At 37.7% G+C, this 16,517-nt stretch overlaps 2 protein-coding genes across 3 annotated transcripts; both read left to right on the plus strand.

The window, feature by feature from the left end:
- The first annotated feature begins 870 nt into the window (after positions 1-870).
- r3hdm4 (R3H domain containing 4) lies at positions 871-7,309 on the plus strand. Of its 2 annotated transcripts, XM_060878128.1 has the most exons (8): positions 871-1,031; positions 3,490-3,644; positions 3,842-3,960; positions 4,036-4,150; positions 4,362-4,447; positions 4,541-4,626; positions 4,777-4,832; positions 5,065-7,309. In XM_060878128.1, exons 1-8 carry the CDS (start codon positions 991-993, stop codon positions 5,166-5,168), a joined length of 762 nt encoding a protein of 253 aa, XP_060734111.1. In that variant the 5' UTR covers positions 871-990; the 3' UTR covers positions 5,169-7,309. The 2 variants fall into 2 exon arrangements, with proteins under 2 accessions (XP_060734111.1, XP_060734101.1); XM_060878118.1 differs by having other exon boundaries at positions 3,842-4,150.
- Positions 7,310-9,436: 2,127 nt separating this feature from the next.
- Positions 9,437-16,321, plus strand: LOC132841764 (G-protein coupled receptor 54-like). The gene is made up of 5 exons (XM_060864282.1): positions 9,437-9,798; positions 11,174-11,298; positions 15,043-15,178; positions 15,343-15,581; positions 15,939-16,321. The coding sequence occupies exons 1-5, from the start codon at positions 9,582-9,584 to the stop codon at positions 16,284-16,286; spliced, it is 1,065 nt and encodes a 354-aa protein (XP_060720265.1). The 5' UTR covers positions 9,437-9,581; the 3' UTR covers positions 16,287-16,321.
- Positions 16,322-16,517: the final 196 nt, after the last annotated feature.

The following is a 16,517-nucleotide window of genomic DNA, read 5'->3' on the forward strand; positions in this document are numbered from 1 at the left end:
GAAAAATGGACTATTCTGGGCTGATGCTGTAGAATGTGTGGCAATGAAGTGTGGCAGGCAGATCAATGTTATAGCTCAGTGGGAAGTGATAGCTAAGTGGTAAAGGTGTTGGACTACTGCTCAGAGGGTCATAAGTTCAAATCCCAGGGCTAACAAGCTGAGACTCCTGGGCCTCTGAGCAAGGCCCTTAACCCTCGATTGCTCAGCTTTATAAATGAGATAAATGTAATTCGCTCTGGATAAAGGTGTCTGCTGAATGCCGTAAATGTAAACCAGTGCTCAATATCACTGTGTACTGTGTCCAGAATAGTCTGTCATTCCTGCTGAAAACTCTAGCATAGTGTGACCAAATTGCAATTCATGATGGTCAAGCTGGAAGGCTATCTAATAAGTGCTTGTAGAAAGGAACATCCATCCATGAACCAAGCTACCTAGTATGTTTTCATGAAGTCACTGGAGAACTTGGAGGAAACCCATGAAGACAAGGGGAGAACATGCCAAAGTCCTTGTGGATCGATGACCTAAGCGCAGGAGAAAGGAAGCAAAGTCTACACAAATGCAGCATTGAACCATTTTAATTAAGTGATCAATAAACTGGAATAAAAGGACCAGGTGTCAAAGCAGGAAATGATTTAGACGAGAAATCATAAATATATATATATATATATATATATATATATATATATATATATATATATATATATATATATATATATATATGATTTCTCGTCTAAATCATTGAATTGAATACGTTATTAGTTCAATTATCTGAATGTACACAATCAATATGCTTGAACAAAATAGGTGGAGTAGGTCAGTAAGTATTATAGTTTACATCTCACACTGTTGGTCTGTCACAGTTGCTCGCATATTGCTATATCTGGCAACCCGTTGGTCTGTTTTGATCAGCTAGTTAGCCTTCAAGGCGGCTTTTGACCATAAGGCTCAATTTAACATTTAATTCAATTTAATTTCGTTGTGTCTTTCGAGATGGTTGTACTTAACAGTAACAATGAAGAACACGATATAATGTGAGTAACCGGCTTTGTTTTTTTGTTTTTTTTTATCACTATTCGTCGATGTCGTTAGTTAGCTACATGGCTAACACCAACCTAGCAGCCGTTAGCTTCTCTACCAATAAGCTTCGTAGATAGATCATTAAATTATATAAATGTATATTATATATTATAGGTGTGTTTGCTGCTTAAGTTAAAGTATAATAAATGGAAGAAAAAGCAAAGAAGGTTTACTGCTGTCATTTGTGTGCTTTATAAAATACCGTCATTTAGAAAGCTGCTATGATAATGAGCTAGCTTACGATTGAATATGTTTAATTTTTGTATTTTTAATAGATTATTTATTGTTAAAATATGTGTATGGGTCGGAGGATTGAAAGCCAGGCAATTTATTTCATATGGAAAAAAAAAAGAGTCTGTTAGTTAAATTGAACATTAGTTGTAAGATCTATGGAAAAGCAACAGAAGAAAGCAAATCAAGGCGTTTCCTCATCTTCAGCTTGTTTATTAATAGCTAGCTTTAGGTTTTCTAATCTAACCTTGAAGATAAACTCATTTATTTTAGCGATTACATGATTATTTTAAAGCCAAACGTCGTAAAATTATAACTCAGTGTGTAGTCTGAGCCCTAGTTACATAGAGCTATAAATACACCCTTACAACCATGGCTGTGGTAATAAACAGACTTAAAATGCCCATAACAACAAATAAAAAAACTCCCCAGAAAAAGATTAATTATTTATAAATTAAAAGTCCATGTGATCATGACACATCTCTATGCCTTAATATTTGAATTTTAAACTCTACACCTTAAATATAAATACATGGACCTCTGATTGCTCAGAATCGGAATCAGAATCAGAATCAACTTTATAAAGGATTTATGTATTTACATAGTACTTGAGAAAGAGGCAGTATTTAGAGATGGAGAATGAATTACAGAATGAATTAGATTTGTAAATTTTGTCATGACAAAGTTTGACCTTGGATTGTCGGAGCAAACATTCCCAAAGGTCTGGGCTCTAGGGTGCCAATACTTGGATATGAGCATGTGATGTCACCCGAGTACCCGTGACGCAATTCCCCTCGTTGTGCTGAGTGTTTTGATATGTCACATGTCCATATTGTGGTAATTTTTTTCATTTTGCGTATATTTGGGGCGGGGCTGCGGGAAAACCGAAAGGTCAGTCGGTACACCAATTTAAAACTTTGTCCAGAGTATCAACCTAAAGAAGCTGGCCAAGTTTGGTGTAGATATTGGGAAAGCTTGCTGAGTTATAAACCTTTAAATTTTATAAAGGGTGTCTATGGCAAAAAAGGTCACTTTGAGAGCAGGAGGGTTTCTCCTAAAGTATCAGACAGCCAGCTGCTCAACTTCTTGTCTGTATGCAGACATGTCTCCGTCCTAGATGAGGCTGACGACTGTAGTGTCATCTGCAAATTTCAGGAGCTTGACAGAGGGGTGTTTAGAGGTGCAGTCATTTGTGTAGGGAGAGAAAAGCAGTGGGGAGAGAATGCAGCCCTGAGGAGCTCCAGTGCTGATGGTGTGGGTGTTGGATGTGAGTTTTTACAGCCTCACTCACTGCTGCCTGTCTGTCAGGAAGCTGGTGATCCACTGACAGATGGAGGTGGGTACAGAGAGCTGTGTCAGTTTATTCAGGAGGGTACCTGGGATGATGGTGTTGAAGGCAGAGCTGAAGTCCACAAACAGGATCTTTTCATAAGTCCCTGGTTTGTCCTGATGTTGGAGGATGTAGTGCGGTCCCATGTTGACTGCATTCTACCCAGAATGTGAAGTTCCTCCTAAGGAGAAATGAAATCAACCTGATTGCTGATTCTCTTAAGCTGTAAGGAGATTAATTTCATATTTATTTATTGATATTTATATTCCTGCAAAATACCAGTCCATCGTTGTGTTAAAGAAGAGTGCAAAGACTAGCCTGTATACTAGTTTTTTGAGGTATAAACATTATCCGTATGTTTCATTTTGTAAGTAATCACAGTGTCAGTGTTCAGAGAACCTAATCTCAGTTGTCCTTGTATATGAGCTGTTTTCCAAATCAAAACCAAATCTTTTTCATTCTAGATAACCGTAGAGTTTCTGTGTTGCATAGCAACAAGCCACTTTTCTGTGGCAGGAGACAAGGCTGATATTAATAGGTAGATAATGTAGAAAAAACAGTGTTTGTTGTTTCTTTAACGTTATCATTATTGCTATATATCTATGGCTTTAACTGTAGATGTATGAAAATGATATTGTAATCATTTGTTGTATTGTTGTTGTTATTATTATTATTATTAGTAGTAGTAGTAGTAGTATTATATTATAATGTTGATGCTGCCATGAATATAGCCATTGCTGCTGATATGGCATTACAAATAACAAACAAACAAACAAGTCTTACTTCATTTAAGCTTCTCTAAATAACTAGACTGATGTTTTTCTTGACTGGGGTTTTTCTGTACTTCTTAGCCTGATAGAAGAACGCTGCTCCTCACTGCCCAGCTCTCCTGCCAAACGCGTGTCTCCAGGCAAAAGGAAGCAGTTCTTTATAAGCCAAGCCATACGGAACTCTGACCTTACGCCCAAAGCCAAGGGGAAAAAAAGTTTGAGAAGACAGGAGAACAGTAAGTGCTATTGTAATCTAAAATCTAATTTAGTTTGTTGAATCTTTGCAGTAGTGCAAGCACTGGCTTTATAACAATTGTAGGCATAGTTTAATTACTTGTCCTGAAATGTTCCGGTCGATTAAACTATGAGCTACGCTGTGTCCTATTAAAGCTATTAAAAATGATCTATTCTGTATTATAAATGTTATGAATAGCTCGCTACCTGCATAATCTCTTGGAGCGGGACGAGTGTTCCAAAGATGAGACGGAAGCACAAGAGACGGCCTCACCTTCCATTTTCACTGAAGCGTGCACCAATGGGAATTACGTGGAGGTACAACAGTCTGTTCCACTGATTCAATTGAAATGTTGTAGTATCTTTAAAATAGCCTTTCCCCATCTCTCTCAGTACTGGAGTGACTTCATGAACCGTACAGGAGAAGAACAGGAGAAAATGTTGGCCCTGCTGGATGAAGAGACAAAACAGAATAACTCTAGCAAGGCCCCAAAAGACCAGAGAGAGTGTGAGGCTTCACTCACTCCTCACCCATTCACATGAATAAATCGACACAAATTGCAAACAAAAACTTTTATGTCGAGGCTTAGCGTTAGCTCAGCAGTTAACGATTGTGCTAGGCCAGAAAGCCATTTTACCAGAACCTGGAGCAAGGCCCTATATGTAAGGCCTTTAACTATTTATTGTGGTAGTCAGCAATTTTCTTTTCCCCCCATCAGTGAACCCAGCCTTCAGCGCTCAGGAATGCTTCAAAAGAATTGATCGGAAGTTGCGTGCAACATTGAAACGCAAACACGTTCCAAAGGTCAGACCAAATTACACATTACTGTACATATAATAACAATATCCTGTTCCCCGTACTCATATTATTCACACTCTTTAATCTGTCCCCTTAAAGACAACGTTGGAGATTCTGGAGAGTGACCTGCTGTCCTTTTTTGAAGCTCACCCACAATCTATATATGTCGCCGAACTTAGCAACAGGTAGGTATTTCTTTTGCTTGTTTGTTTATTTTTTTCCCCAAACATTAGTGTTAGTGCTCAGTAACAGTTTATTGTATTTTATGGAGGAAAAAAATTTAACAATTGCGTCAATTCAGTGTTTTTAATTCAAAACATGTTTGTTCTCACTAGTTTTGAGAGACTGTTGCTTCATGCTATTTGCCAATACATGGACCTTGCCTCAGCCAGTAAGTCCATCAAACATTTGTGTATTTCTCCAGCTAGTATATACTAGCTATAAACTGAGAATCTCAGAAACTTAAATCTGGAACTTTGAAGCTCTAAGTCTTTTCATAACACTGAGTTTTGCTAAGATCATGTTTACCAGACTTTTCCACAAAAGATCTAGTGTCACATCTGCCTTGGATGGCATGGTTTAATAGACGTAACAATAGCATACCGACTTGTCTTATTTCACAGGCACTGACTGTAACGGATCACGACAGACAAAGGTCGTGAACAAGCAAGAGGAGTTTCTCCCTCCTTCACCATTGCTCTCTGCTTATTTGGAGCAGAGGAGCTGAGAGGAGGAAACCATCCCCCTCACTGCCACCTAAACCGGCCAGTACGACTCGTACAAGCAGCTTTAAATAACCGTCCGGTGTGTTTTAGAGTGCCACCATGTTCTTTAATAGACTCATGCACTAGTTTACTTGAACTTTAAATACTAGAACTTGAAAGCACATCAATACAGTCTAAATTCAGAACGTTGTCCTGGCCGACGTACCGATTTGTCCAAAGGGCTTTTATATAGGTGCTACCAGTAAATTTGAACGATAGACATTTACTACAAAAGAACACATGACGAAATGAATTGATTCTGTTTTCCGTGATGCTTTTTTAAAAGCACTATTTGGTAGCAATGTTTTGTACATTCTGGCTAGGAAATCCTGTGTAAATCTTGCATGATTAGAAAAAAAAGGAGTGTTAGTTAATGCCTCGCTGATAGCATATTGAAGTAACTCTTTCTGCAACAGTGACACAGCTGATAGACTTTAGCGTAATCAAACCTGTCTTCTTACTGTAGCGTTTCTCCTCGCTCAAGCTTATTCAGGTGGAGGGAATTGTTCAAACTAATCGTGATTCATTTAGAGAGTTTTAGCTTTTCGGACGTAACGGCGTGAGCAGCCGAGGCTTTAAACGTAGACGTCGTAGAAAATCCTTTTGGAGTCGATGAAATGTCGAAAAAAGAATGTTGTAATGACGTGTAGTACTTGCAGTTTTATTTCCTTACTCACTGTCCATACAAAGCAAACCGATGGATAACTGCCATGTATAATGCTTTAATAACTGAATCTTAATCTTAGAAGTACGCTCACATTCACGTTAGAAACCGTAGCGATGGCTCCGTAATCCAAACCTTTGGCGTATGTGCTTTGTGCTTTTTTTTAAAATTTTTTTTACATTATTCTTCGATTGTAGTTATTATAGTCATTTAAGAATCCTGCATGACTTCACACAACAGTTTACAGAAATGATAAAAAAAAAATCGAATGTAGGTTCCTCATTTGGTACGGATCATACACACATCAGTGAAGTTCTAGTTAAAGGTAAGGAAGCCTCCAAGGCATGTGACATCAGTAGACTTGTTAATGTTCTTTGCCCTATTCTCACTCTGTCATGAAATTGACAAAAGCCAAACCAACTTGCACTTATGACTATGCCTTACACTTTGCAAGTTTGTCAGTGTTTATTTTTTTTTTTTTCTCCCTCTTTATTCTCATTGTTATACTTTCATAGAGAAAACGTCGTTGTGGCTTACATTGTGAATACAAAGAATCTGGAGAGGGGATCAGTGTTGCAAACCAAATTGTATGTGGGTATGGATGCTTGTTTTCACGGCACCGAACCTCACGAATGTGGATTTCTGTACACATCGAACATCTTTTAATTCATACGAAGCCAACTTTTCCATATGTTTCTTTAGATGTAAATGCTTGGCTTCGGGGCCTTTTGTAGAATATCTACACTTGTTATTTTTTTTTTAATTCTATACAAATCTAATATATTGTATAAATGTGAGGTCTAAAAGTCTGAGACCGTATTGAAAACCAGGACATTTTTTTTTTCCTATTTAAATTCAGAATTCTGAAATATTTGAAAACAAAGAAAGGAATCACTCAATATCTTGAATATTTAATAGTCAAGATTCTGCACTATTTCTAGGTCGCTATTTGAATGGAACAAGTTTGTGATATCGATCATCGCTTCGTACGAAAGGTCAGATTTTTTTAACTCTACTACCATTTGATCTTAAATGGATCGTAAGGATTTAAGACAACTTGCGGAGTCCACGTTCGTTTCAGTGTACTGTACGATCAAAGCAAAAAATAGAACAAACCAAATACTAAGATATTAATGTCAATATTTCAGAGATTTTACTTTTCACTCAAGCTGATGTTATTAATATAATTTGTATTGAAGATTGTTTTATTTAATGATTCAGTTTCACTAGTGCTCTCAGACCTTTGGACTCCACTGTGTGTAGATGTAGTTAGCACATTCACTATAAACCATAGGATGCTCAAGCGTGCTTCTTTAGTTGTGCGACAAGTAAGCAAATGTCAAAAGTGTCAAACGTGTTTCCTATTTATATGACCATTGTGTGATAGGTGCAAGCCATGAATGTCTGTACCTACATTTGAATAAAATCTCAGTCAAAACATTCTTGAATATGATGTCTTTATTATAAACACTCATGGTAGCCATGTAGTGGCTAAGTCTGTTTATTACATGAAATTACTTGCTGGATTAAGACCTCAAATTTTATTTCATAAGAAAAAATAAATACTTTTGCATGACTTGGACCGGTACAAGCTGTGAAGCCTTGAAACACTGCATTATAGTCTTAGTCTTAATTATAGGTTGTAATTTAAGAACTGTAAAATGTGTATTCATCCTGTAGTATCATGCACTTATAGATCAATTTATTAGGAATCATTCATGCAGTCAATTGTGTTTCAGCAGTGCAAAGCATGAAATCCTGCAGAAACCGGTCAAGTGTTTGAGTTCGTGTTCACATCTAGATGAACCGATCGGTTCAGACACTGCTGACATCCTGAGAATTTCAAACAAAATGCAGAATGGTGCAAAAAAAAAAAAACATTGACATTGAAAAAAAAAAAAAGACATTGAGTGAGTTCTGTGGGTGGAAACGCCTTGAAGAGAGCGGTCAAAAGAAAATGGCCAGATTCAAGCTGATATAAAGGATTCATTTAACTCATATAATCAGTGTTTACATCTGTGGTGAGCAGAAAAGCATCTCAGCATGTATAGACTGCATCAGTTTCCCCTTCTGTCAGCCAAGAACAGAATTATGATGCTGCAGTAAGCACAGACCCACCAAAACTTGAAGGAAAGTTGAAGACTGGAAAAAACGTAGCCTGGTCTGATGAATCTTGATTTTTGCTTATAGGGTCAGAATTTGAGGCACACATGATAGGCTTCGAATCCCACCATCTCTCATGGTAAGAGGTTGGCATACAGCAAGACTCTTTTATGTTCTGGCACAGAGGTGGTGGAATAAACCTCCCCTAGATATCAGAACATCCGAGTGAGTCACTGACCGTCTTCAAACCACGGGTGAAGACCTTCATCTTTCTGAAATACTTACTATATTTAAAAAAAAAAAAAAAAACTTGTACAGAGTTTTAGGTAGATGCTGTCATAAGCCTGTAACCTAGTGAACAAGTATCAATGTATTCATCAAGAATTAAAAGCCCTGTCGCTCTGGATAAGGGTGTCTGTCAAATGCCGTAAATGTAATTGTGTAATTTGGAGCAACAACATGAATCCATGGACACAACATGCCTTGTGTCAGCAGTCCAATAGTGTAATGGTGCGGGGAAGGTTTTCTTGATGATTGTTTGTGTACAAGTCAAGAAGTTTTTATTGTCATTTCAACCATATATAGCTGTTGCAGTACACAGTGAAATGAGATGTTTCTCCAGGATCATGGTGCTACATAGAACAAAGACGGAGATAAGGACTTAAGAAAGTTAGTCCTAGATACATAAAGTGCATCTGTGCAACCTGGTCCAAACAGTGCAGGACAAAAGACAACAAGACAGACAAGACAGTTTAGGACAAGAGACAACAAGACAGTGCAGGGCAAACAAAAAATACAAGACAATACACAAAAGACAAGAAGACAGAAACAGCACAGACCAGTATACTGTATGTTCAACAATATTGCGTGTGCAGAAATACTGAAATGAACACGCTAGTATTATAGCAGCAGTTACATGAGGTATTGTAAAGTATTGTGCAAAACAGCAATCGACTGAAATGTGAGATTTGATGTGCAAAGATCAAAAAACAGTGTGTAAAACAGCATGTAAACAGTTTGATGGATGTATATTGGAAGTGTGTGTATATGGTGTTTGTGCAGTCCATACAGTCGATGTGTGTGTGTGTGTATACATCCCTTCCAGCATGATAACGCACCATGTCACAAAGCAAAAGTCATCTCATACTGGTTTCACAAACACGACAATGAGTTCAGTGATCTTCAGTGATCTCACCAGTCAAGGGATCTGAATCCTTTAGGATGTAGTAGACCAGGAGATTCACAGCATGAAGGTACACCTGAGAAAAATCTGCAGGAATTGCAGGATACAATCATAACATGGATCAGAATCTCAAAAGAATGTTTCCAAAGATCTAATGAAATCCATGGAGTTTCTAGTGGGTATCAGTGTAATTCCTAATAAATGAATGTATTGTGCTTATTTGTACTGCTCAATTTATCAAGACAAAGCTGATGTGCCGAACTGAATGAATCAAAATCAAACTAAAAGATTCGAATCATCAAAACGATTCGTTTGGCATCCTCAGATCCGCGCTCGCGCCACAGAGACACAAGCGCCAGGGGACATGACGGTGATTACAACGCTGTAGCAGTTGGTACAGCACTTTCCTCACAGTACAAATCTACAATGGACGGTTCGGTGAACTCTAGTAACGAGTCTTGTTTCCCTCCGAGTGTTTGTGAGGAAGACGCGCTCGAGCCCGCGGTTCCTCACCTGGTGGACGCCTGGCTCGTGCCGCTGGTCTTCATCATCATCATGCTGCTGGGACTGTTGGGTAACGCACTGGTTCTGCACGTGATCTGTAATCACAGGAAAATGTGGACAGCGACAAACATATATATAGGTGAGTTAGTTAGTTTCTTTCTTTCTTTCCTTCTTTCTTTCTTTATTTCTTTCTTTCTTTTTCTTTCTTTCTTTCTTTCTTTCTTTCTTTCTTTCTTTCTTTCTTTTTTCTTTCTTTCTTTCTTTCTTTCTTTCTTTCTTTCTTTCTTTCTTTCTTTCTTTCTTTCTTTCTTTCTTTCTTTCTTTCTTTCTTTCTTTCTTTCTTTCTTTCTTTCTTTCTTTCTTTCTTTCTTTTTCTTTCTTTCTTTCTTTTTTTCTTTCTTTCTTTCTTTCTTTCTTTCTTTCTTTCTTTCTTTCTTTCTTTTTCTTTCTTTCTTTCTTTCTTTCCTTCATTTTTCTTTCTTGTGCCCTGTGATGGGTTGGCACTCCGTCCAGGGTGTATCCTGCCTTGATGCCCGATGACGCCTGAGATAGGCACAGGCTCCCCGTGACCCGAGGTAGTTCGGATAAGCAGTAGAAAAGGAATGAATGAATGAATGAATTTTTCTTTCTTTCTTTCTTTCTTTCTTTCTTTCTTTCTTTCTTTCTTTCTTTCTTTTATTCTTTCTTTCTTTCTTTCATTTTTCTTTCCTTCATTTTTCTTCCTTTCTTTCTTTCTTTCTTTCTTTCTTTCTTTCTTTCTTTCTTTCTTTCTTTCTATTATTTTGACATATTTAACACTTAAATTCTTATCAGTTTCAGAAAATCCTAAACTTCTACTGGATCCTAAATTGAATTTCCATAATATTTTGGAATAATTTCTCTAAGATTCCTGTAGAAATTGTATTAGAGGACAAATATAAATATCATGTTGGACCACTTCTACTGGATTTATTTATGGAATCCATTTATGTTCCTATTCAGGTCTAAGTCTAAATATATATATAAAGAAATCTACAGAAATCTACAGAAATATACAGAAATATCCCGTACAAAGGTATGCATGAAAATGTTGATGAATAGCTGAAATACTTTTCCTTTTTTTCAGGAACTTTCCAATAACAATCACACACACACACACACACACACACACACACAAATCCAGATGCTTTAAAATGCATATTAATTAAATTTGTCTTATTAATTTTCAAATAAACAAAAGTATATATTAATAGGGTCCATGTATAATAAAAAAAAATACAAACAATAAATAAATAAATAAACATTTTTTATCTTAAATAATTTTTTTTTTTTTTAAGTTCAGGATACTGGTTTATATGGTTTAAATGTTAAATGGTTTCAAGTTATTTGGACACCAGCGAACAGTTTGCCATGGTTAATTTTTAGGCTGTTCACTGGAGTTTAATGCAATGTAGTTGCTGTAGTGCTGTTCCTTGTGCGTGTAATCTAAACCTAAGCCTAAATAATATGAAGTTGTAAATGTATTTCGTCTACAGCTAACCTGGCGATGACGGACATCACCTTTCTGGTTTGCTGTGTGCCTTTCACTGCTGTGCTTTATCCATTACCAAGCTGGATCTTTGGAAATTTCATGTGTAAATTTGTCAGCTACATTCAACAGGTCAGTCTCTGTCCTGATGCATTCCTAATTAGCTGTGATACTGTTAGTAAATATCCAACACGGTTCTTTGTAAAAATGATTTGTTGTTTCAAACAAAAAATGACTCGGGTCATATGCCACGTGTTACTGCAAACATCTTTGAAATGATGAATACACTCATTAAATAGATGTTCCCAATAAAGTGGCCAGTGAGTGTTTTTAGTATTTAAACATTTAATTGCATTTTTATTGCAATTTGTGTTTGTTCTAAAATGCTAATGTGTATTGCTGATTATTTGAAACAAGAGAGAAATCCAAAGAATAAGGCAAATTATTTGAAATCAGGTTTTCCATGATGTTTTAAGCTGCGCCTGTGTTTACATGATTAATTTTTCCCTGCAAAGTTCACAATTTGTCAATTTCTGTTACTTGTGATTAAGAAGGAACATCTGTGCAAATGAACATCTGTGCAAACTTGTTAAATGTCTACATATTATTATGTTTTTTTATACAGTGTACATATATACGCTGATGAGCTTTCCACTGACAGGTGAAGTGAATAACAGTGATTATCTTGTTTTAATGGCTGTCAAGAGTGTGTAAGGAGCTGAGCAACTGTGACAAGGGCTAGACGACTCCAAATGGTTAGTTGACTCGGTCAGAACATTTCCAAAACAGCAGGTCTTGTGAGGTGTTTCTGGTACGCAGAAGATATTAACTATCAAAAAGGCTCCAACGAAGAACAAACATTGAAACAATGACAGAGTCATGTGTGCCTAAGGCAATAGGCATGTGAGTGAGCATCAGAACTGGACCATGGAGCATTTGAAAATGATGACCTGGTCTGATGAATTTTTTTTTGTTTTGTTTTTTCTCATGGATGGCTGAGCTTGAGAGAGAAAGAGAGAGAGAGAGTGTGTGAGTGTGTGTGTGAGAGCGAGCGAGCGAGTGTGTGAGTATGTGTGTGTGTGAAAGAGAGCGAGTGTGTGTTTGTGTGAGTGTTTGTGTGTGTGTGAGAGAGAGAGAGTGTGTGTGAAAGAGAGTGAGTGTGTGTGAGTGCATGTGTGAGCGAGCGAGCAAGTGTTTGTATTAGAGAGAGAGAGAGAGAGAGAGCGTGTGTGTTTGTGTGTGTGTAAGAGAGAAAGAGAGAGATAGATAGAGAGAGCGAGTGAGTGTGTTTGAACGAAGCATTTGTGTGAATGTTTGTGTGTGTGTGTGTGTACGAGAAAAAGAGACAGAGAGAGAGAGACAGAGAGAGAGAAGAGAGAATGAGTGAGTGTGTGTGTGTGTGAAAGAGAGTGAGTGTGTGTGAGTGCATGTATGTGAGCGAGTGAGCGAGCGAGTGTTTGTGTGAGTGTTTGTGTGTGTGTGTGTGTGTGTGTGTGAGAGAGAGAGAGAGTGTGTGTGTGTGAAAGAGAGTGAGTGTGTGTGAGTGCATGTGTGTGAGCGAGCGAGTGTTTTTGTTTGTGTGAGAGAGAGAGAGAGTGAGTGTGTGTGCGCGTGTGTGTGAATGAGTGAGCGAGCAAGCATTTGTGTGTTTGTGTGTGTGTGTAAGAGAGAAAGAGAGAGACAGAGAGAGAGAGAGTGTGTGTGAACGAGCGAGCAAGCAAGCATTTGTGTGAATGTTTGTGTGTGGGTGTGTGTGTAAAAGAGATAGAGTGAGTGAGTGTGTGTGTGTGTGTGTGTGTGAGTGTGTGTGTGTGAAAGAGAGTGAGTGTGTGTGAGTGCATGTATGTGAGCGAGCGAGCGAGCGAGTGTTTGTGTGTGTGTGTGTGTGTGTGTGTGTGAAAGAGAGTGAGTGTGTGAGAGTGCATGTGTGTGAGCGAGCGAGCGAGTGTTTTTGTTTGTGTGAGAGAGAGAGAGAGTGAGTCTGTGTGCGCGTGTGTGTGAATGAGTGAGCGAGCAAGCATTTGTGTGTTTGTGTGTGTGTGTAAGAGAGAAAGAGAGAGACAGAGAGAGAGAGAGTGTGTGTGTGAACGAACGAGCGAGCAAGCAAGCATTTGTGTGAATGTTTGTGTGTGGGTGTGTGTGTAAAAGAGATAGAGTGAGTGAGTGTGTGTGTGTGTGTGTGTGTGTGTGTGTGTGTGTGTGTGTGTGTGTGTGTGTGTGAATGAGCGAGCGAGCGAGCAAGCATTTGTGTTTGTTTGTGTGTGTGTGAGAGAAAAAGAGAGCGAGAAGAGAGAGAGAATGAGAGAGACAGAGAAAGAGAGAGAGAGAGAGAGAGAGAGAGAGAGGAAGTTTGACCCAAAAAGAGCTTGAAGGTTAATAAATGTGGTTTTTCACACTGCACTAAAGCCTAGTTTATTTTTTGTTTGTTTGTTGTTTAAACCCAGTTTTAAACCCTGAGCAGAGGAAGGGTTCCCACATGTAATTTAGTGGATAGCACCGCTTTTTCATGTGTACATGGATTCATTATTAACCCTGAGTTAAAGTCTGAGCACTAATTAACTAATATAGTACTAGTAACTAATACAGCACCAGTAACTAATACAGCACCAGTAACTAATACAATACCAGTAACTAATACAATACCAGTAATTAATACAGTACCAGTAACTAATACAATACCAGTAACTAATACAATACCAGTAATTAATACAGTACCAGTAACTAATACAATACCAGTAATTAATACAGTACCATTAACTAATACAGTACCAGTAACTAATACAGTACCAGTAACTAATACAATACCAGTAATTAATACAGTACCAGTAACTAATACTATACCAGTAATTAATACAGTACCATTAATTAATACAGTACCAGTAACTAATACAGTACCAGTAACTAATACAATACCAGTAATTAATACAGTACCAGTAACTAATACAATACCAGTAATTAATACAGTACCATTAACTAATACAGTACCAGTAACTAATACAGTACCAGTAACTAATACAATACCAGTAATTAATACAGTACCAGTAACTAATACAGCACCAGTAACTAATACAGCACCAGTAACTAATACAGTACCAGTAACTAATACAATACCAGTAATTAATACAGTACCAGTAACTAATACAGCACCAGTAACTAATACAATACCAGTAACTAATACAGCACCAGTAACTAATACAGTACCAGTAATTAATACAGTACCAGTAACTAATACAGTACCAGTAATTAATACAGTACCAGTAACTAATACAATACCAGTAATTAATACAGTACCAGTAACTAATACAATACCAGTAATTAATACAGTACCATTAACTAATACAGTACCAGTAACTAATACAGTACCAGTAATTAATACAGTACCAGTAACTAATACAATACCAGTAATTAATACAGTACCATTAACTAATACAGTACCAGTAACTAATACAGTACCAGTAACTAATACAATACCAGTAATTAATACAGTACCAGTAACTAATACAATACCAGTAATTAATACAGTACCATTAACTAATACAGTACCAGTAACTAATACAGTACCAGTAACTAATACAATACCAGTAACTAATACAGCACCAGTAACTAATACAGCACCAGTAACTAATACAGTACCAGTAACTAATACAATACCAGTAATTAATACAGTACCAGTAACTAATACAGCACCAGTAACTAATACAGTACCAGTAACTAATACAATACCAGTAACTAATACAGTACCAGTAACTAATACAGCACCAGTAACTAATACAGTACCAGTAACTAATACAGTACCAGTAACTAATACAATACCAGTAACTAATACAGTACCAGTAACTAATACAGTACCAGTAACACTGTGTATATCTGTGACAGGTATCTGCACAGGCCACATGTGTAACACTGACAGTGATGAGTGTGGATCGTTGGTATGTCACTGTGTATCCGCTGCGCTCCCTGCAGTGTCGCACGCCGAGAGTTGCCACTGTGGTGAACCTGGGAATCTGGATAGGTCTGTAGTTTTCTCCTTACTCAGGACTATTCCACTTCCTGAACCTGAACGATTAAATCCAATCTAAATATCGAATGTTTCAGAGTTGAGTTTTTTTAAGTACTAAATACTTCACTACTGTAAATAAACACCATGTGCATTTTGCCTCGTTGTGTCTTGATCAGGATCTTTCTTGGTGTCTCTGCCAGTGCCACTGTACACTAGGACGTTAGCTGGAGAATGGTTTGGTCCTCAGGTATTCTGCACTGAGATTTTTCCCACAACAACTCACAAGAAAGCTTTCATCCTGTACAACTTCCTGGCGGTGTATCTGCTCCCACTGGTGACCATCTGTGTGTGTTATCTGGTCATGTTGTACCAGATGGGCCGGCCAGCTGTGGAGCCTGTTGACAATAATTATCAGGTAAAATCAACATGTATTAATAGGATTGCTATCTTACAGTTTTTAAACACATGCTTATGAAGTATACAGATATTTATATATAAGGAAAGCAAGTAGATTTAAAGAAATTATGTATTCCTATATATTTATGCACATGTTGGCTTGATTAGACAAACATCATTATATATTGCTGTTGTAATATTCATAATAATAATAATAATCAAAATAATAAGAAGAAGAATACAATCCTAGTTATGTCATGAAAAACAAAGTGGACCTGTAAGACTAGATTAAGTCTTTGACCTATGAGCACAATTTTTATACATCAGGGTTTTAAAAGTATGTCAAATATTGAATAATTCTTTTCTGACTTCTCAGCTCCAGATTCAGACGGAGCGCAGTGCAGCTGTAAGAGCAAAAGTATCCCGTATGGTGCTGGTGATTGTACAGCTGTTTATTGTGTGCTGGGGTCCCATCCAGCTGTTCATCCTGACACAGGCATTTAGCCCACACTTCCGTCAGGACTACTACACATACAAAGTGAAGATATGGGCACACTGCATGTCCTACAGCAACTCGTGCATTAATCCCATAGTCTACGCCTTTATGGGTGCCAACTTCCGCAAGGCATTCAAGAAGACTTGTCACTGCTGTTTTAAACAGCGTGTAACTGTCACCCAGCAGCCAAATGTAAACGGGAACACTGAGATGCACTACGTGTCATAGAGTAGAGTAGCTCTGTGTGTGTGTGTGTGTGTGTGTGTGTGTGTGTGTGTGTGTGTGTATGTGTGTGTATGTATGTGTGCGTGAGTGTGTGTATGTGTGTGTATGTTTGTGTATGTGTATGTATGTGTGTGTATGTGTGAGTGTGTGTGTGTGTATGTGTGTGTGTGTGTGTGTGAGAGAGAAAGAGAGAGAGAGAGAGAGAGAGAGAGAGACCATTTGGCTTTGGGGGAA

The sequence above is a fragment of the Tachysurus vachellii genome, chromosome 1 (assembly GCF_030014155.1).
Source record: "Tachysurus vachellii isolate PV-2020 chromosome 1, HZAU_Pvac_v1, whole genome shotgun sequence".
Lineage (NCBI taxonomy): Eukaryota > Metazoa > Chordata > Actinopteri > Siluriformes > Bagridae > Tachysurus > Tachysurus vachellii.

What these genes read in the sequence shown, in the direction of transcription:
- r3hdm4 (XM_060878118.1), top strand. Translation starts at nt 991, where the DNA reads ATGGTTGTACTTAACAGTAACAATGAAGAACACGATATAAT. An exon ending in TTTGAGAAGACAGGAGAACA is followed by an intron (nt 3,645 to 3,841) that starts GTAAGTGCTATT and finishes TGTTATGAATAG; the next exon opens with CTCGCTACCTGCATAATCTC. An exon ending in GTCGCCGAACTTAGCAACAG is followed by an intron (nt 4,627 to 4,776) that starts GTAGGTATTTCT and finishes TGTTCTCACTAG; the next exon opens with TTTTGAGAGACTGTTGCTTC.
- LOC132841764 (XM_060864282.1), top strand. Translation starts at nt 9,582, where the DNA reads ATGGACGGTTCGGTGAACTCTAGTAACGAGTCTTGTTTCCCTCCGAGT. An exon ending in TTGTCAGCTACATTCAACAG is followed by an intron (nt 11,299 to 15,042) that starts GTCAGTCTCTGT and finishes TATCTGTGACAG; the next exon opens with GTATCTGCACAGGCCACATG. An exon ending in CTGTTGACAATAATTATCAG is followed by an intron (nt 15,582 to 15,938) that starts GTAAAATCAACA and finishes CTGACTTCTCAG; the next exon opens with CTCCAGATTCAGACGGAGCG.